The sequence below is a fragment of the Coregonus clupeaformis genome, unplaced genomic scaffold, assembly GCF_020615455.1.
Source record: "Coregonus clupeaformis isolate EN_2021a unplaced genomic scaffold, ASM2061545v1 scaf0057, whole genome shotgun sequence".
In the NCBI taxonomy this organism is placed as follows: domain Eukaryota; kingdom Metazoa; phylum Chordata; class Actinopteri; order Salmoniformes; family Salmonidae; genus Coregonus; species Coregonus clupeaformis.
Window position 1 is genome coordinate 841,864 of NW_025533512.1, and position 19,749 is coordinate 861,612.

The window sequence follows — 19,749 nt, forward strand, 5'->3', positions numbered from 1 at the left end:
AGCAGTCTCTGTCAGACAACAGTGCATTAACATCTGCTTCATGGTCTTGAGGGAGTCTTGTTTTGTTAGTTCATTAGCTAGTTAAGTCTTAAGCCTGCTATGGCATACGCATGGAATTCATTATTTAGTTTTTTGCTGTTTATTCTCAAAGTGTTACTAGCCAAGTTACTAAGAATGTTTGCCATTTGAGCAGAATTCTAGCATGTTATGAACCATGTCATAAACTTTTTATAAATTGGCCACTCAGTTTGAGTTCCATCTTAAAAGCATTTGCGAATCTTCTGTTCCTCAGCCCCCTCTCCCAAAGGAAGACTACCTGACAGAAGACCACGAGGCTCCAGACATCTCCTCCTTGGTGTTCCCCAAAGACCTCCTGCCCATGCCGCAGGCCAAACAGGCTGTCATACCTCGGGCCATTCTAGACGTCAGTGTCCCGGCGGGCTGGAAGCGCTCCATGGATGCAGATGGGAAGACCGTATTCACCAGCGAACGCACACAGGAGCAGGTAAGTTTATTGAATGGAGGTCCAGTGCTTTCAAAGGGTAGTGGTTTGAGAAACCATGCACTGTGTGTCATACACTGTTTTGTCCTGTGTGTATCCTGGCAGTGGCTCAAGTCTGTGGATCAAAAAGGAAAGACGTACTACTACCTGAGAGACGGCTCTAGATCCCAGTGGAACCTTCCAGCAGAGGTGGAGAGAAGCAATACTGTAATTTCAAGGAATGGTTGAATGGCTTTTATATAGGACTTTCTACAAGGTCTCAAAGAGCTTGACATTGTATGGGGTAACTCTGTACTGTACATGGGTGAAAATAAAATGTCCTTACCTCAGATAACCAGTTACTGGGTTTGATTTAATAGGCCAGGGCCTTTACATTGTTTGTTTCTGTTAACCCTCTCAGCTCCTGGTTGCACCCAGTCTGCCCAAGGTGGGGAATGGAGTGGACCAGGACAGCCCGCCGGTTCTGAAGAACTGGAGACACACCATGGGCCCAGCTCAGTTTGGCCCCTCCCAAGAAGACAACGTGAGTAGCATGGACAGGGGCGTTGAAGGGGGTTTCACACCGTTGGTATAGTAACAGACATTTATGGGCCATTAGAATCTATTTTTGGCATCTAGACTGAATTTGGCACTACGGTATAGGAACATAGAAACTGCTGCATTTGCAGTTCTAGTATTCCCAAGCAAACAAGCCATTAGGACTAGTCCCTGACATGAGACACCTGGCCCTCACAGCTTTATGCACAATGCCCTTGTGGAATGATGTCGTTGTGTATGTGTCATCGTCGACCCCCTCAACAGGAGATGGAAACACCTGCCCTAGTTGGTTTCCTCTCAGGAGGTCACTTACAAACCTAAATGGGAGAAACTACAACAAGAATGGAGGGGGCAGGGGAGAAAGCGGATAGAATTATGACTCATAAGATTTGACAGGATTTCTACTGAAGAGGGAAGCTCTGTTCGAACAATAAGGCCCTATCGACTATTGTTGACTAACCAACCTGAACCCAATTCCCTCCCTCGCGTTTGGCAGAGGTTCTTTCCAACACATAAGAGAAACGTTTCGGACGTCACCAGTGAAGCATCCAGCTCAGGCAACTCCCCCGAGACGCCACACCATGTAAGTACAGTAAGAACGTACGACACGATAAGGTTTTGAATCCATAGGGATCTTTGTCAGGTCATTTTCTATTGGCACTCAATAAGAAATGATATGTGTTTGACTAGTACACACAATAATTGAATTGGAAATTGCATTATTTTTCAACAATGATTTTATTGTTAATTTTATTAATTGAATTAATTAATTTCCTGAAATGGAATTGACCCCAACCCTTCTACTAACTCAATAAAATTTACTATATTGTACAGACAGTACACATAGACTGCTAAATGACAGAGCCTGAAGACTCATTATTCCATTAATTGAAGACTTGTATTGTTTTCTCCATAAAGACTGATAGGTTGGGAGTACGGAGTAGACTGTCACATCTGAGCACAGACTCACATCATGAGCACGTAGGTTCTTTCGGCCCACGTCAGGCCTGATAGATAGATGCATAGTGTACTTTGCCAGACAGGCATTGCATTCTGGTGGTGTGTGGGTGTTTTTATCTAACTAACATACTATGAGAGAACTGGATAGGAGAACTAACGGCACTTGGGAAGGGGAGCTAATGGTTTAGATACTGGTTACAGTACATACTATACATGTATGCTCTTAAAATGGATGATTAAGAGTTTCTTAAGTGGTGTTTAAGTGAAACTACTAACTTTGGATGGGTTGTTCTCTCTCTTCGCTTCGTGTGTGGATAAGAAAGTGATCTTGATAACAAGCATCTGCTAAATCAGGGTTTTCCAAACTCGGTCCTGGGGCCCCCCCTGGGTGCACGTTTTGGTTTTTGCCCTAGCACTCACAGCTGATTCAAATAACCAACTCATCATCAAGCTTTGATGATTTGAATCAACCCTGTGCTAAATGATCGTGTCATGATAGACCACCATTCACACTACCCCCTAGTGGAGAGAGTGAGCATTTGTAGTTGTTTTTATTGGACTTTTGCAAGTTGTGGCTTGTTGGGCAGTACTTTCAGATCTGATTGACACCATATTTTATTGCATTGCCTTTCAAATAATTGTACTGAATGTACATATGGTGCTGTCTTTTGTAGTAGGTACAGTAATGTCAAAGTGCTGAATGTCAATGCAATAAGCAAAGTCAACCCCAAAGGATAATTTCCCATTTTATGAATCAGCAGGAAAATCCATGCAAACACACACACTCACGCCCAAGCATGTATAATTGTGCACTCATGCACAGATGCACACACACACAACACACACACACACATACTAAAGTTTGACCACACCCATGTTGACACCTGACTCACATTTCAAAGCTGTAAAGAATCTGCTACTTATGCTCTTTGCTCTTTACCTATGGACTCATAGCCCAAGAATTCAGCATAACTTGGAACGGCCAACACAAACATTTGTTGCTGCCACCTAGTGGCCTAGCATATGCATTGCAAAGTCACAGAAATACTTTATCCAGGCCTAAAATTATAGTCCACAATTGCAATAATCTGCTAATATGAACAGTCCAATGTTCATATCAGCCAGTAGGCCTATGGGCAATGTCCAGTGGCATATGTCTCTATGTGGGTACTAACTTCTTAACTCATGTACCTATGTATGTCAGTGAAAACCATGAAAACCATGTGTTTGATACCATTCCATTCACTCCATTCCGGACATTATTATGAGCTGTCCTCCCCTCAGCAGCCTCCACTGATGTACGTACAGTACACTATGACTAACACAATCTTTCAACCTGATCCGAGGTCTGTGGGTTCCTGATAATCACCATTAGTAGAAATGTTCATACACTCTCTCTCTGTCATTTGTGATATTTGGTAATATTTGTCTCTATTTTGCTTGTTTTAGACACATCTACTGGAGAAGGCAGGGATCCTGAACAAAACCAGGGTGGCTGACAATGGGAAAAGAATTAGGTAATGTCAAGTAAACCTCAAAAATTACAACACATTGTGATGTTTATTGATAGCATTTGCACAATGGACCAATGAATGAACACTGAATGATTCCTTATTTTCTGTGTCTGGGGTTTCTAATAGGAAGAATTGGAGTCAGTCGTGGACAGTGCTGCATGGTGGCATCCTCACGTTTCACAAAGACCCAAAATCTGCACCCTCTGGAAACTCTGTAAGAACATTCTGCTACAGTAACCACTCACAACCACCACTTTAGAAAATAAGGTCATTGTATTTGCTTGTCAGGATTAGTCTGTTGAATGAATGTCATTGGTCCGTGATTCCTCAGAACAAGACCAATCAGATCACCCCAGAGTACACAGTGGAGCTGCGGGGAGCCACTGTGGGCTGGGCCCCCAAGGACAAGTCCAGCAAGAAGAACGTACTGGAGGTATGGGCTCTGTTTAAGGTCTATCAGGGTTGAAGTCAGTTCCATTTCATTCAATTCAGGAACTGAATCAAAATTAATTTAATTGAACTCTTGGTATGGCTTTTTCCCTCTCCCGCTCCAGTTGAAGACGCGTCATGGGTGTGAGTACCTGGTCCAGTATGACACAGAGAGCATCATTTGTGACTGGCACAAGATCATACTGGACACCGTCAGACAGCTGGTGAGTATCCAGGAGGTATATATATAACAAGTTCTAATTAGAGCAGGCCAAGGGGGCGTCAGTCTTCATTATAACCTCTCCTCTCTCAGGACCAAGATCACTTGTCGGAAGAGGAAGAGGAGGAGCCTATGGAGAAATCTCCACTTGCTTCAGAGAGAGACAAGAGGACCATCTGTACGTATGAGTGTCCTACAACCTACTATTACGAACCACCAGATCTTTCAATGCTTTAGGGGTGTAAATAGGTGTAAAATGTCGATATTTGAGAACTGGGCATGAGATCAGGTAGTTTACGAAAGCTGCACCCATCATTAATTGCCCCCTCCCCCCTCCTGCAGCCACCAAAATTACGCCAGGCATCAGTGCCGAGTCATCAGATCAGGGGCGTGTCCGCACCAAACTACGCAAGTTTCTCCAGAGGAGGCCCACACTGCAGTCAGTGAAGGAGAAGGGCTACATAAGAGGTAAGACTGGGCTTTATAACATGGTTATATGATTTATAGCAGAATAATTACCTATTGAATCTTATGATACCTTTACACTACTCAGAATTATTTTCATCGTGATTCTCTAGATAATGTGTTTGGTTGTCATCTGGACACCCTGTGCCATCGAGAGAACAGCACTGTGCCCAGGTTTATGGAGAAGTGCATCAGGGCAGTGGAGATTAGAGGTAGGTATTCCTTCTTAATCCTGATAACATAATATCAACCTTTACCAGCTCTAAAGAGGTAACACATTGTGCATTCCCCTTAGGTCTGGACATTGATGGGATCTACAGAGTTAGTGGGAATCTAGCTGTCATTCAGAGACTACGCCACAAAGCAGATCATGGTAAAGCAAGACAAGTTTCAAGGACTAGTAATGAATTTGTCGATGGATTATCTTGCAGTATTATCAACCACACTCTCTGTCCTCATGCTCTCTCTCCCTCCCTCCCTCCCGCCAGAGGAAAATCTGGACCTGGAGGATGGTCAGTGGGAGGAGATCCATGTGATCACGGGGGCGCTGAAGCTCTTCCTGAGGGAGCTGCCTGAACCTCTCTTCCCTTACAGCTTCTTCGACAAGTTCATCGCTGCCATCAGTAAGTCTAGGCCAGGCCCTAATAAAACATTCTGGATGCATCTCAATAGTCACACTCAAATAACATGATGATAATGAACTGACATCAGACCTAAATAGCATGAAAGGATGTGAATAAATGGACATTTGGGATGACACTTTCTCTGGTAGAAATCCAGGACTATCCCCAGAAGGTGTCGTACTTCCGTGACCTGGTGAGGTCCCTCCCTCTGCCCAACCATGACACCATGCACCTCCTCTTCAAACACCTCCTCAAGTGAGTGCTTGTTGTGGTAGAAACCGGCAATTTTTTTATATATATATATTTTTATATAAAACTATTAAAACTATATAAATAACTGATATACTAAACACTTTCCACCCTCCTCATACTTCCTCTCACTCCCTCTTCTCCTCATCCCCTCCTCTTCTTCTCTTCCAGAGTGATTGAGTTTGGTGAAAAGAACCGTATGTCAGTCCAGAGTGTGGCCATCGTGTTTGGCCCTACGTTACTCAGGCCCCAGACTGAGTCGGCAAACATCACTGTTTACATGGTCTTCCAGAACCAGATTGTGGAGCTCATCCTCAAAGAGTTTGAGACTGTGTTTGCCCCCAGCTGAGACATTTTCTATGGCACCCATGAGTGAAGCGGGACAGCGACAATGGGGGTTGCCAAGTCCTGGGAAAAGACTGATAGTTACATGGGTTGCTAGATTTGGTAAAAGATGGCAAAAGGGAGGTTTTTTCTGTCAGTGAACTAGCCTTTAACTGTGGTAACTCCAAGTCTTCAACCTTTATCCCAAGTTTCAAACTCGTGCTGTCCACCCATCCATTCATCCATCTGTTTTGGTACTTCCACTCCCAAGAACATTGACAAAAGAAAGTTGAGGGAAAAGGGGAAAATGGATGAACACGGTGACAGATCAAAAGTTTGCCATGGATCCGATGACAATACCTGGCAATGGGCTCATGTTTCGTTTTAAGAAGAAAATATATATTACTGTAGGTGTACATGTACAGTGGGGAGAACAAGTATTTGATACACTGCCGATTTTGCAGGTGTTCCTACTTACAAAGCATGTAGAGGTCTGTAATTTTTATCATAGGTACACTTCAACTGTGAGAGACGGAATCTAAAACAAAAATCCAGAGAATCACATTGTATGATTTTTAAGTAATTAATTTGCATTTTATTGCATGACATAAGTATTTGATACATCAGAAAAGCAGAACTTAATATTTGGTACAGAAACCTTTGTTTGCAATTACAGAGATCATACGTTTCCTGTAGGTCTTGACCAGGTTTGCACACACTGCAGCAGGGATTTTGGCCCACTCCTCCATACAGACCTTCTCCAGATCCTTCAGGTTTCGGGGCTGTCGCTGGGCAACACAGACTTTCAGCTCCCTCCAAAGATTTTCTATGGGGTTGAGATCTGGAGACTGGCTAGGCCACTCCAGGACCTTGAAATGCTTCTTACGGAGCCACTCCTTAGTTGCCCTGGCTGTGTGTTTCGGGTCGTTGTCATGCTGGAAGACCCAGCCACGACCCATCTTCAATGCTCTTACTGAGGGAAGGAGGTTGTTGGCCAAGATCTCGCGATACATGGCCCCATCCATCCTCCCCTCAATACGGTGCAGTCGTCCTGTCCCCTTTGCAGAAAAGCATCCCTAAAGAATGATGTTTCCACCTCCATGCTTCACGGTTGGGATGGTGTTCTTGGGGTTGTACTCATCCTTCTTCTTCCTCCAAACACGGCGAGTGGAGTTTAGACCAAAAAGCTAAATTTTTGTCTCATCAGACCACATAACCTTCTCCCATTCCTCCTCTGGATCATCCAGATGGTCATTGGCAAACTTCAGACGGGCCTGGACATGCACTGGCTTGAGCAGGGGGACCTTGCGTGCGCTGCAGGATTTTAATCCATGACGGCGTAGTGTGTTACTAATGGTTTTCTTTGAGACTGTGGTCCCAGTTCTCTTCAGGTCATTGACCAGGTCCTGCCATGTAGATCTGGGTTGATCCCTCACCTTCCTCATGATCATTGATGCCCCACGAGGTGAGATCTTGCATGGAGCCCCAGACCGAGGGTGATTGACCGTCATCTTGAACTTCTTCCATTTTCTTATAATTGCGCCAATAGTTGTTGCCTTCTCACCAAGCTGCTTGCCTATTGTCCTGTAGCCCATCCCAGCCTTGTGCAGGTCTACAATTTTATCCCTGATGTCCTTACACAGCTCTCTGGTCTTGGCCATTGTGGAGAGGTTGGAGTCTGTTTGATTGAGTGTGTGGACAGGTGTCTTTTATACAGGTAACGAGTTCAAACAGGTGCAGTTAATACAGGTAATGAGTGGAGAACAGGAGGGCTTCTTAAAGAAAAACTAACAGGTCTGTGAGAGACGGAATTCTTACTGGTTGGTAGGTGATCAAATACTTATGTGATGCAATAAAATGCAAATTAATTACTTAAAAATCATACAATGTGATTTTCTGGATTTTTGTTTTAGATTCCGTCTCACACAGTTGAAGTGTACCTATGATAAAAATGACAGACTTCTACATGCTTTGTAAGTAGGAAAACCTGCAAAATCGGCAGTGTATCAAATACTTGTTCTCCTCACTGTATTTGGGGGAATATTCTGATGTTGTATCCATGGTATGGAGTGACATATCTGAGACAGATCGGTCTTTAGAGTGGATGACCTCTTAACTATATGTTAAAGTCTATGAAAAATATTAAATCTGGTATACCTTCCCGAATGTTACCTTATCAACAATACAATGATGAGATATTCCTTATCAAACCAATTAAAATTGTTGTTTTTGCCATCCTTTTGGAGAGCCATACAAATAACATACCACAGCCTTAATGTAGTTGTGGTTTTTAAGGGATGGGGATTTATTGATTACTTCCTCCTTTAGAAAAAGGCTGTGAATTTATCAAGGAATACCACTAGCGACAATATTGTGGTTCATTATGCATAACGTGGTTGTATGTTATGGGCAGTACATATGAAAATATATTAAGATAGAGCATAACTGTACATTATGGCTTTTTTATAGTATTAATGTTATTACAGAACAAGGACAACAACAATATATCAAGATATTTTGAAAAACGTTTTTTCTCTGTACATAAGAGTTCATCTTACCTTATAAATGAATGTTCTTTTAATAAAATAACGTAATTTCTATGTCAATGTTTCACTGATTTATTTTACCTTAAATTATTGAGGATTAATTAAAGTGACAGCGTGAAGACAATAATTAGCCTATAACACCCTGCAAATCATTACCCAAAAGCTTTGAATTGAAGTATTTGCAAAATCTCTGAGAGAGTTTGAAGACAACGTTTATAGATGGAATAATATCATTTTAATTGACTGTGAATGGCTGGAGTAGTCTACTTTCCACTAACTGGTGGTCTGCGCAGCGCGACTGCAATAAAGACGTGCTGGAACGCAGCCAGCATGTGAGGTCTTTGTAGGCTACTCCAAAACGATAGATGGCGGTAATGCACCAGTTGTTGGGCTGTCCAGTACAGTCACAAACCAAAGAAGAAAAAACCTACGTCACTTTTATCAGACACATAACACAGAAATGGCTGAAAAGGGTGTTCAAGGAGTTGGAGAGGTCGCTTCTAAGGAGCAACTTACAGCCGCACAGAAACAACTTCTCATGAAAAGACAAGATCTCAACTATTGGAAGAAGAACGCGCTAAAAATACGTAGTCGCAACCGCATAACTGGACTAGCTATCGGGGCGTTTGTCATCGGCATGTGTATCCTTTCATCTAGGGTTTCATACATAACTCCAGTCGGACCATTACTACTGTTCCAGCTGGATGAAAGGCGTTATACTTTTAGGTAGTGTAAAGCGTAGCACAGAGAATTTGACCAACATTTACTTGACAATACTTCCTCAATTCCTAACTTGGAAGACAACGCTTGTCTTCTAAACTTCCATGGCTAGTTGCTGGTGGTTTGTTTGAATTTAGAAAATGCTCTGTTATTATATTAAATAAAGTCAATTTTTGTTCTCCATGAATTAACACAACAATGTGTACACCGCCATCTTGACTATTTAAAATCTTCTCATTGATGGTCTGCAATCCGGGATCCTTGGGACGTTCCCATCCCCCATTTAAGTTAATGTAAAGAGTAGGGACGTCCTAAGGTTTGAGAATAGCCTAACACTCATTGATAGAGACAGGTGAGTGTCATCAGAGAGGAAGAGGTGAAGCAAGATGGATAACTGGGCCCAAAATCTGTCTTCTCCAGCAGGTGGTGTTTTTCGTTTTTTATCTGCTCACCAAATGAGGAGTTTTTGTATGGAGGTCAATGAGTGTCGAATTTGTAAAAAATTTAATGGCTTATTTTCTACATGTGGCTCATCGAATAGAAGTTTTGTAAAGCATAGGTTGGTACGAGTGTACTGATATAAGGAGGACGTGACATCCCGGCAACTTTGAGAATAAACACTTTATATCGGAGTTGTTTCTGTTCACATGCGTATGCCCTCAATGGCTAAAATGGACCCACCTGATTTGCCTACTCCTGACTGGCTTCCATTTTTTTAAGACATTAATTTTCATTGTTAGAGCGGCCACTTAAGAGTATCTGGTCAATAAAATGGATAATCTGTGGTGTCATTCAACGGGCCTTTCTGGGCGGACACCCAGCTGTCTTAATCAATGAGGGAAGATTTGAACTAGACAAGATGACAGTGTACACATTGTTGGATTACTTAATGGAGCAAAACATTTGATTTAATAACAGAGCATTTTCTAAATTCAAACGAACCACCTGCAACTAGCCATGGGAGTTTAGAGGACATGCATTATCTTCCAAGTCGGGAATTGAGGAAGTATCGGCAAATAGGGCTTTACATACGTAAAAATGTATGCACACATGACTGTAAGTCGCTTTGGATAAAAGCGTCTGCTAAGTGTCATATTATATTATTATTATTATGTACATTTTTTTTTTTTTAAGTTAGGATCCCAACATAAAATGTAGAAGCAGCAGAATGTTTTTTTTTTTCTTTCTTTTTTCCCCCACCTTATTTAACCAGGTAAGCCAGTTGAGAACAAGTTCTCATTTACTACTAAGACCTGGCTAAGATAAAGCAAAGCAGTGCGATAAAAACAACACAGTTACACATTGATTGAGATGTAGCCTATATTGGGCCTATATTTTTTAGCTACATTTGAGCCCTATAAACTGTAAAGACATTTGTTTATTATAAAAAGATAACATGTTGATTCAAAAACCTGTCATTGAAATTAGTCATAATTGTACACTGTCTCTTTAAGAGCGAAATGGTTTATGAATGTATAGCCAATTCATGATAGGAAGCAAAAACAATATGTTTCTTAGCTAATCACTAGCTAGCTGCTAACGTTAGCATGTCATGTCACCAAATAGGTTCCTAGCTAGTTTGTGTGGTGTCATTTCTCACTGCTCTAAAAGGATCCACAGCACTCAATATGGCGCAAGTTACTCCTGCCCGTTTTGTGGCCTTAACCATTTCTTGTCTTCAGTCAGCTACACTATCCTCTCAGTGAAGCAGGAGAGGATCATGGAGGACATTGATAACGAGGCGAAGATCAATTACATCAGAGGCCCCAGGACAGGGACCAATTCCTAGGGATGTTCCCAGCTCCCTTACTTGCACAGGAACAGTGGACGCTGAGCTCACACGGGACTGGACTGTCAAGCTAACATACGCAACTGTGGCCAAAAGATGGCGCCAGATACACACTTGTTTTTGAATGGCAGAGGCTCCCATACATTTTTGTTATTTCAATATGCTTTGTAGAGATGTAACCATACACATATGCTCTAGACCTGGATACCCTGCAAACTTTTTTCTGAATATAATATCACTTGCTGTATAATAAGAGGTTGTTTAATAATATTACATGGTTTGTGTATTGTGCAACTACTTGGCCTCGTAATAAAGAGGAAAGCTTACGTGTTAGGTGGGCTATTCCATGGCATTCGGATGTTGTTATAGAATGAAATGGAACGTAATGCTGCAATTAGATGATTACTGTGTAATAAATTGTTTATTTACTTGACGGTGTATCAGTTTTGAGTTTTCAAAGTCAATTCGTGATGATTTTGGACATCAACCTACAGGGAAAGAAAACTCAAGAAAACAGTGCATGATGTTGAAGTCATTTATTAGCAATATTTACAAATATGATTTAGGAAACAATCACGCTTGGAAGGTTAAAAAAAATGGTAAAGGCACAGAATCTGCATGGCAGTATGTTTTCTAGCAACATGATTGACAACAAAATAGAGCTCATGACATTATCTAAATATATATTGTATATTTACTGTTGATGTCTTGATTTAGAATAATACAATCTGAGTAATATATTTAATGTGTTCTACAATCGTTCCCCATGTGCATACTTGAAGGCAAATAGCTCAGAATTCTCCACAGCTTCAGTTCTTTGTCATTAATCAAATAATTACCAACTCTAAATGCATAGGCACGCATACTGATTTAAAATATATTAGGGTCATAACTATACATCTTTACCCCGCTATTATTTATAGGGACGCAATTGTTCAATACTAATAGTGAACGACCCTATGGAAAGTGCATTGTATCAATCCATATATTAAGAAGATAAAATACGTTTTTAAAGCATCCACTGTATGCTTTAAAAAATAAAGGCTGATAAGTGACACCCAGTACCTCTATTACTAGGCCATAGAGAGTGAGTAACAAATGAACAACGTTTAGTATATTATAAGACCTGGAGTGTTTGTATACTGAACAAAAATATAAACGCAACATGCAACAATTTCAAAGATTTTACTGCGTTACAGTTCTTATAAGGAAATCAGTCAATTGAAATAAATTCATTAGGCCCTAATCTATGGATTTCATATGACTTGGAATACAGATATACATCTGTTGGTCACAGATACCTTTTTTAAAAAATGGGTCTCACAATGGGCCTCAGGATCTGGTCACGGTATTTCTGTGCATTGAAATTGCCATCGATAAAATGCAATTGTATTCGTTGTCCGTAGATTATTCCTGCCCATACCATAACTCAACCCCAACCATTGGGCACTCTGTTCACAATGTTGTAATCAGCAAACCACTCGCCCACACGACGCCATACACGTGGTCTGCGGTTGTGAGGTCGGTTGGACGTACTGCTAAATTCTCTCAAATGACGTTGGTATAGAAATTAAAGTTACATTCTCTGGCAACAGCTCTGGTGGACAATCCTACTGTCAGCTTGCCAATTGCACGCTCCTGCAAAACTTGAGACATCTGTGGCATTGTGTTGTGTGACAAAACTGCCCATTTTAGAGTGGCCTTTTATTGTTCCCAGCACAAGGTGCACCTGTGTAATGATCATGCTATTTAATCAGCTTCTTGATATGCCACACCTGTCAGGTGGATTGATTATCTTGGCAAAGGAGAAATGCTCACTAACAGGGATGTAAACTTAATTTGTGCACAACATTTTAGAGAAATACGTTTTTTGTGCATATGGAACATTTCTGGGATCTTTTATTTCAGCTCATGAAACATGGGACGAACACTTTACATGTTGCGTTTATATTTTTGTTCAGTGTAGATTCAATAAAGTGACATTTAGCTTTTCATGCACCATTTGTTTGATTTGTGTTGCTTCAGGAACATTTGTTTGCACCAAACACAGCTCTGATTTTTTTCTGATACTTGCAGGCCGCTTGGATTTACTCTTATTTAGGTGTACTTGATTTAGTTCGCCTGGCACACTAAGTAAGCTGCAAAATGGAAAACTGCTTCCCTGACTTGCCGGTCAATACATTAGATAGATGCATATTTGTTCATCCCATACCCTACACAATATTTGCAATATTGCAAACCCTACAAATACACTGTTTTGAAGGCAATGATTACATCTCATCCTGCTAAAGCTATCTTATCTCCTGATTCATAACATTTGGACAGTAAAACACTGTTTAGCTAGGGCTGGATTCCATCCATATCACCGAAGTATCGCGGAAGACCCGCGTAAAAATGTTAAAGTATTTTCTGATTGAGCCGACATATGCAGCGTTCACCGTGAATGCAGTCTCCGCGACCGCGGGAACATTGCCTTTAGTTGTCAATCGCAACATAAAGCGGATCTTCAGTACTTCGGATTGAATAGGGTCATATTGTATTAAGAGTAGTTGCTGCTTGCAGCAGTTGGATGACTAAGTGCAGGAGAGAGCAGGGCTTCTGGGATGTGTGTTTTCCAGGGCTAGCATAGGCAGCAACAGCATAAGAGCACACACAGAAACACACACCTTTAGCCTTCCTATCCTCACTTTCCATTTGACCTGATGCTACACACAGCTATATAAGCTTAGCATCCTTAAGATGGGGAGGGGGACATCCTTGGCTTGGTGTCACAATACTAACTCATGGACTAGATGGCAGATGGGGTGCTTTGGTGCTCTGACAATGGGATCCTTATCCATCGTCCTTAGGAGGAGTGTTTAGTGCGGCCCATCTTGTGGCTGGACCATGGCCTTTTCTCATTTGGGAAAAAGTCCGTCCTCCACCCTCTCTCCTTCGTCCTCTCTTCTCCGTGACCCAGAAACTGATAAGTAGTCGAAGCGAACGGAAGAGTGTCCTTCCCTCCTCGTTAGCCACCTTTCATGGAGGATAGTCATGTGTATCCCCCCGAGTCCTTTGCGGAATAATTTAGAAATCTGCCACACCCCCTTTGAATCAGCTTTTGTTTTTTGTTGATGGAGAAAAGCATGCATATGTTTAAAAACAAAATGCTACTTATAGTTGTATCTATAAAATGTCTTGCACAACTAACTTCATTTGTTTTGATCACTTTACACATTTATTTTGGGATCCACCCCTGTAAACGTAATTTGCCTGAGTGGAGAAGAAGTCTCATTTCATACAAGCGCATTTTCGTCCACGTTCACTCTCCTTGCTACCTCTCCTCAATTACCTTTTTCAAAAGGAGGCGAGAGAGGACAGAGGAGAGAGGACACAAGAGTTGAGCAAACCAATTGAGAAAAGGCCCATGTCTTCTGGTCATCCGGTTTCCCCACCCCAAGGCTCAACCTGGGAGCTATCTGTTCAGCACTGGGCTGGGCAACTTATTGGTCACCAGTGGGCTCCCTCTCTTCCTGGTTGGTGGTTGGGAGGGGAGGCGGCCAGCCACAGTATCACCTGCCCCAACTCCCAGTCCTCCGGCTCACACAGGGAGACACGTCTCACTAGTAGGAGATAGGTCAGAGGTCAGAGGGCGTAGTGTAACCAAGCAGGTTAACAAAGAAAAACCAAGGTGACTACGTTAACATATAATTTGCATCACTGCACAGGTTTTTATAAGGATTATACCTGTCAAAATTTACTATGTTATTGTTCAGACTGACAAGGTCAGGGTTCAGGGGTCATGGGTCAGACAGGGTGCTCGCTCACCATCCGGTTGTAGTCGGGGGCAAAGGTCACCCCTTTACTGGACCTCTCCTGAGAGCCACTGCTGCTGCCACTGACTGAGTTTTTACGCATGATCCCTGTGTATGTAAGACATGGAGGGAATAGCTAAGTCATAACGAACTCCCAACCAGACAGCAACGTAACTACTACAAGACCAACTGACCTGCAGGGGGCAGTATGTCCAGTCTCTGCAGGCTGTTCCTACGCGAGCCGGGGTAGTTGCCGCTCTTGGAGAGGCGCCTCTGGCGGTTGTTGAGCATAGCGGCGGGGGACACAATGCCAGGGGGAGGCACCTTCCCCATCCGCTCATACAGCGCCTCGATCTCCCTCTTCTGAGTGAGCTGGAGGGCCTGCACCTCTGACAGGTGCCTGAGAGAGAGGGAGGGGAGGAGAAGAAGAAAGAGAGCGAGGGCACAGAACATGAACAGAGGACAAGGAGGAGGGAATACAAGAGAGTGAATGGGACAGGGAAGTGTTGAGAAAGGTGAAGATGGTCAAGGTCAGGGGAAAAGAAGTGGTAAGAAGAGTTTTATTAAGTTAGCTTGAATTGGTGTTTTGTGTTTTCACAGTCAGGTCTTGAATTTGGAAGATAATTTTGGTATAATGACCATTTGGTGTTGACAAACCAAGTTCTAAGAATGTTCAAAACCTTATGTCATGATCTAATGACGATGCTTATGACCTTATTGCACATGTTCTTAGAAGCCTTTTTAATTCAACTAGAGTGATAAAGACACACTTCTATTTCCTATCAACAGTGTGGCTATAACTCGTTTGTTTTGTTTTGGAGGACTGGGGAGGAACCGGTGACCTTGATTGGTGTTTTCTACTTTGCCTGTGTGTTTGTTCACAACCTCAGAGACTTAACTTCAAAAACAGCAATGTTGCGCCTCCTCTCCTCCACTCACCTGTCCCTGAGTTCCTGTAGCTCCTCGCACATATCCTCGTCCTCGCTCTCGGTCTCGTCACTGCTGACATACGAGGCGCTGCGTGTGTAGCTCATCCAGGGCTGGTTCAGGTTGCTCCCGCTGAACTGGGGGCTCCCCGCCGTACCCTCCCACAGGCTCAGGCTCAGCCTCCGGCCCCCCCTTCTCCTCAGCTCCTCCTCTTCTCCCTCCTTTTGCTCCTTGTCTGGCTCCTCCTCGCTCTCCTGCTGGTCCTCCTGCTCTGTCTGCTTAGAGCCTCCAGGGACGGAGTGGGCGATGTCTAGGTTACACAGCGGCCCGCCGGGGGATTGCTGGTGAGGGGACACGGTTACGGTGCTAATGCTGTTTTCTGATTCGCCCCCCTGCTCCTCGGTGCTGGTCTCAGATTCACTGTCCTGGGAGGAAGGGCTGGTGCTAACGGTGACTGTGGGTGGGGTTTGGTGTTGTGGGTGGGTTTGGGGAGGATCCTGGGCGGGGCTAGCGGAGGCTGCAGGGATCTCTCTGCTGGGTGTGACCTGGAAACGGCCGACAGTAACGGTAGGCTTTTTCTCTGTTGGAGGGAGAGGGGGGGGGAGAAGAGAGCGGGGGGAGAGAGAGAGCGAGAGTTATGTCACGTTATGTAATTGACACCCATTATAATGGTGTCTACAAAGAGTCATTGACATCAAGCCAGCCTACTCATCTACACAACAATGTATTTCTCATCAAAGTTCATACTAGAGGTGTACCACTTTGGTTGGGCACTTGGGGGGCAGACTTAATTGTACATTGATTTAAGTCATGTTGCTTGAGAGAGTACCTTGGGGTCACACAAGTACAGAGTAAAAAGTGAATTAATAAATTAATGATCCACAGTATCGTATATTAAGTTGCCATGGACACACGAGGTGCAAAAATACAATGTGGTTTTTCCTGACATATCGGCTACCTTGGAAACAGACAGTGCTTTAAAAATGTACATCAATTAAAAATTGATTGACGTGATTTACTATTATTAGCTCATCATACTAAATGCATACACAATGAAAAAGTGTATGGCATGGAGAGAGTGCTTACCCTCAGAGATAGGTGACAGTCTGTTTTTGGCAGCGTTTGCTCCCGACTCTGACACCACCAGGGGTGAAGAGGTTCTTAGCCTGGGTGAAGACACCTGCAGGGTAAAATAACAACAAAATACTTTCAACTTTACCAGCTCAGTTCTGTAATAATACACTGTGCCAGAGCTTGTTACAGGCGTGTCTAATCTATACAACACTGTTGGGGAACAGGTTTGAGGTTTTAAAGGTTAGGCAACACAAGTTGAAGCAAATGCATATCCTATAGTATACACTTCTTCTTCATGCATATGAGCACATATTTCTTAAGTGACTCACGGTGCTCTGTGGGCTGGCTGGAGCTGAGGAGGAGGGGGAGCTGGTGATAGAGGTGGAGGCTGAGCTGTCTGTCTGCTCCTGGAACCCCACCCTGGGACCCAGCTGGCAATACCTCTGGGGACTTGCGCTGGATCCTGGAGGAGAGAGGCTGGAGCCGGCTTGCCTGAACGCAGTCCCATCCACTAGCCCTCCAGGCTGGGGTGACCCTGGGGCTACGTTGGCCTTCAACAGGCCCTGTTGGTGCAGAGCCTGGGCATCTGCATACTGCTGGTACATGTCCAGATACTGGCCTGCTGTTATCTGGCCCTGGGGTTGGTAGAGGTCCTCCCCTGGCATCAGCTGGGGAGGGCCAAACATTGAGGGGTGGTAAGAGCCAGACTGGCCCGGGTTCAGACCACTGGGCATGGAGGTGGGGGGCATGAAGGACTGGGCCACGCTCATGGCCAGGGACAACACGTTGGCCAGGGAGAAGAGGGGCTGGTTGTGGCTGTTGGGGGGCCACATGCCTGGGTTCTGCTGTTGCTGGGCTGGAGGGGTGGGCAGGGGGGTACTGCCCACTACCTCACATCTCAGAGGTAACTTTTCACCCCCCTGCTGCTGCTGCTGCCCTGGGGTGGCCGGCTTGGCCGGGGAGGAGGAGGAGGAGGGAGAAGGGGAAGAAAGGTTGGAGTTGCTTAGGACCCGGTGGAAGGTCTCAGGGGTGAGGGGGGTGCTGGGGGGCTTGGAGGAGGTCTGGCTGACAGGATAAGGGAAGGGGAAGTGGGTGTTGGGGACATAGGGGGGTTTGGGGTACTGCTGGGGCAGGGGAGGCAGCTGATTGAGGGGCATTACAGGGGGCACGATGTCGAGGTGGGAATACTGGGAGTAATGGGAAGCAGGCGGGTGGAAGGTCTGGGAAGAACCTGGAAGACGCATAAGGAATATTGGGGTTAGACTCATAAGTAGGGGAACAATCTGACTTATGACTGCTTGAATGGGTTCCATCCACAAACAGAAGACCTGTTCTAAAGAGTTAATGTTACGTAGACAGCATTCCCTTTTGCCTAGCACCACATCTAAAGTATCCATTCAGTTATTTACAACATGAATCAAACTGGGCCACCTGAGGAAAGACCTACTTTCACTCAGATACAGTGGCATAGTTTTGGTTAAACTTGCTTTTCCTCTCACAAATGTAGATACTTCCGTCCTTCCTGTTTAAATCTTACCAATGGACAGAGATATCATTCTGTAGCACACCTTCAGCTCAGTTAAGCACAGGTTCCCATGAAATGAAGTCATGTCAGTCAAAAGGAAATTTGACTCGCCCAAAGAGTGTCAAAAGTAATTACAGACCATAAAAATAAACAAAAGCTTAACTCCTCTTTCACATTGCAGCTGCACACAAACCTCACACCTGTTTAAAGAGACTGAATGGCAACTCTCAGTAGAGCTGAGACAGAGTGGGAAAATCCCCACTGTATCAGTCAGTAAACATTCTGGAGAGAGAGAGAGAGAGAGAGAGAGAGAGAGAGAGAGAGAGAGAGAGAGAGAGAGAATAAGAGAGGGCATTCAGGCCTGAACCGTCCCCCCTCTGGGTGGTTGAGGTAAATACCCAGGGGACACTGCTGTGGGGTGAACTCAGACTCTGAGGTGCCTGAGAGGAGGAGGTGACGCACAGTGCTGGCTGATAGACCTGAACACTAGAGGTAAAAGGGTGTGTGTGTCTGAGTGGGGATACCAGTCCTTTGAACAACCTTATGCCCATATAGAGTATCACATGTTTTCTCTCCAATTGCCAGAAAACCTATTGTTTCGTTCCTTCTTTTCCCTTCTGCCTATATCAATGCCCGATTGCTAATTTTTGTAATACTTTGGCAATATCAAAGTATATCAACACCGCTACTCAGACTACTGCTTTAATAAGCATTCAAAGTCTAAGACTGATGTCTGACGAAAAAACAAACAGTGTTTGTTGTTTGCAGTAACTTTTTTGTTATTGTAATATCCCAAATGCACGTGGCAGTTTCACCAATTAAGGATTCCAGCTATAAATTAAATGTTTCTGTTGTTGATGGTGAGCAGACAGACAGTTTTTCTGGGGTTGGAGTGTGGTACGTACTTGAGGTGGTCTGGAAGGACTGAGAGCGGAGGGGGCGAACAGAAGGGACCGCCTTTGGGTCGATGTAGAAGTCTCCAACAGGCGCCACAGGAGATGAGCCTCGGAGCTGAGCAACGCTGCCCTCAGCAAAGTCTGGCCCAGAGAGACAAATAAACACTTAAACATGCGCAGATACACCAAAGTGACATTGATCATACCGTATCGATGTGTTTGTGGGGACTGATGACAAATCTATATGTGATGAACGTCACTGTGCTGCTTAGGTTACCAATTAAACTCAGTTGATTGATAGATTGATTGATTTGATAAACCGGTTAAAAAAGTACATATACACACAGTAAATACATTTACAAACGTGACAGGGATAGCACAATAAAGTCAGTGAATTATTTCCATTGTGGTCCCTAAAGTGCAATGTGCAAAAACATTATATAGACAGACATACAGTGCCTATAGAAAGTCTACGCCCCCCTTAGATTTCTTTACATTTTATTATGTTATAAAGTGGGATTAAAATGGATTTAATTGTCATTCTTTGTCAATGATCTACACAAAATACTCTGTAATTTATTTTTCAAAGATTAATGAAAGATAAAACACTAATATACCTTGATTAGATAAGTATTCACCTCCCTGAGTCACGTTA

At 43.6% G+C, this 19,749-nt stretch overlaps 3 protein-coding genes across 6 annotated transcripts in view; 2 read left to right on the forward strand and 1 right to left on the reverse strand.

The window, feature by feature from the left end:
* LOC121569048 (rho GTPase-activating protein 27) overlaps window positions 1–6,308 on the forward strand; it is a 32,646-nt gene extending 26,338 nt beyond the window's left edge. For 2 of the 4 annotated variants that reach the window (XM_041879652.1, XM_041879653.1), the window contains exons 4-19: window positions 293–505; window positions 608–709; window positions 903–1,025; window positions 1,536–1,622; window positions 1,958–2,020; window positions 3,449–3,516; window positions 3,640–3,727; window positions 3,845–3,946; window positions 4,068–4,166; window positions 4,256–4,340; window positions 4,505–4,630; window positions 4,741–4,839; window positions 4,923–5,000; window positions 5,116–5,250; window positions 5,400–5,505; window positions 5,671–6,308. In XM_041879652.1, the coding sequence (XP_041735586.1) occupies window positions 293–505; window positions 608–709; window positions 903–1,025; window positions 1,536–1,622; window positions 1,958–2,020; window positions 3,449–3,516; window positions 3,640–3,727; window positions 3,845–3,946; window positions 4,068–4,166; window positions 4,256–4,340; window positions 4,505–4,630; window positions 4,741–4,839; window positions 4,923–5,000; window positions 5,116–5,250; window positions 5,400–5,505; window positions 5,671–5,848 (1,752 nt within the window). In that variant the 3' untranslated portion in view covers window positions 5,849–6,308. The remainder of the gene's footprint in view (window positions 1–292; window positions 506–607; window positions 710–902; window positions 1,026–1,535; window positions 1,623–1,957; window positions 2,021–3,448; window positions 3,517–3,639; window positions 3,728–3,844; window positions 3,947–4,067; window positions 4,167–4,255; window positions 4,341–4,504; window positions 4,631–4,740; window positions 4,840–4,922; window positions 5,001–5,115; window positions 5,251–5,399; window positions 5,506–5,670) is intronic. The other 2 variants (XM_041879654.1, XM_041879655.1) reach the window with 2 other exon arrangements.
* A 2,482-nt stretch (window positions 6,309–8,790) lies between these two features.
* Window positions 8,791–11,311, forward strand: LOC121569047 (cytochrome c oxidase assembly factor 3 homolog, mitochondrial). Its single transcript, XM_041879651.1, has 2 exons — window positions 8,791–9,010; window positions 10,772–11,311. The coding sequence occupies exons 1-2, from the start codon at window positions 8,830–8,832 to the stop codon at window positions 10,876–10,878; spliced, it is 288 nt and encodes a 95-aa protein (XP_041735585.1). The 5' UTR covers window positions 8,791–8,829; the 3' UTR covers window positions 10,879–11,311.
* Window positions 11,312–14,389: 3,078 nt separating this feature from the next.
* Window positions 14,390–19,749, reverse strand: part of wnk4b (WNK lysine deficient protein kinase 4b) — a 68,689-nt gene continuing 63,329 nt past the window's right edge. The window contains exons 14-20 of the mRNA XM_045212859.1: window positions 19,104–19,235; window positions 17,003–17,904; window positions 16,686–16,779; window positions 15,612–16,179; window positions 14,867–15,072; window positions 14,686–14,780; window positions 14,390–14,480 (exon numbers count right to left, since the gene is read on the reverse strand). Coding sequence (XP_045068794.1) covers window positions 14,478–14,480; window positions 14,686–14,780; window positions 14,867–15,072; window positions 15,612–16,179; window positions 16,686–16,779; window positions 17,003–17,904; window positions 19,104–19,235 — 2,000 coding nt within the window. The 3' untranslated portion in view covers window positions 14,390–14,477. The remainder of the gene's footprint in view (window positions 14,481–14,685; window positions 14,781–14,866; window positions 15,073–15,611; window positions 16,180–16,685; window positions 16,780–17,002; window positions 17,905–19,103; window positions 19,236–19,749) is intronic.

Excerpts from the sequence above, each read along its gene's own strand:
- LOC121569047 (XM_041879651.1), top strand. The coding sequence starts at position 8,830 with ATGGCTGAAAAGGGTGTTCAAGGAGTTGGAGAGGTCGCTTCTAAGGAG. Across the intron at positions 9,011-10,771 it reads GGCGTTTGTCATCGGCATGT|TCAGCTACACTATCCTCTCA; the intron begins GTATCCTTTCAT and ends TCTTGTCTTCAG.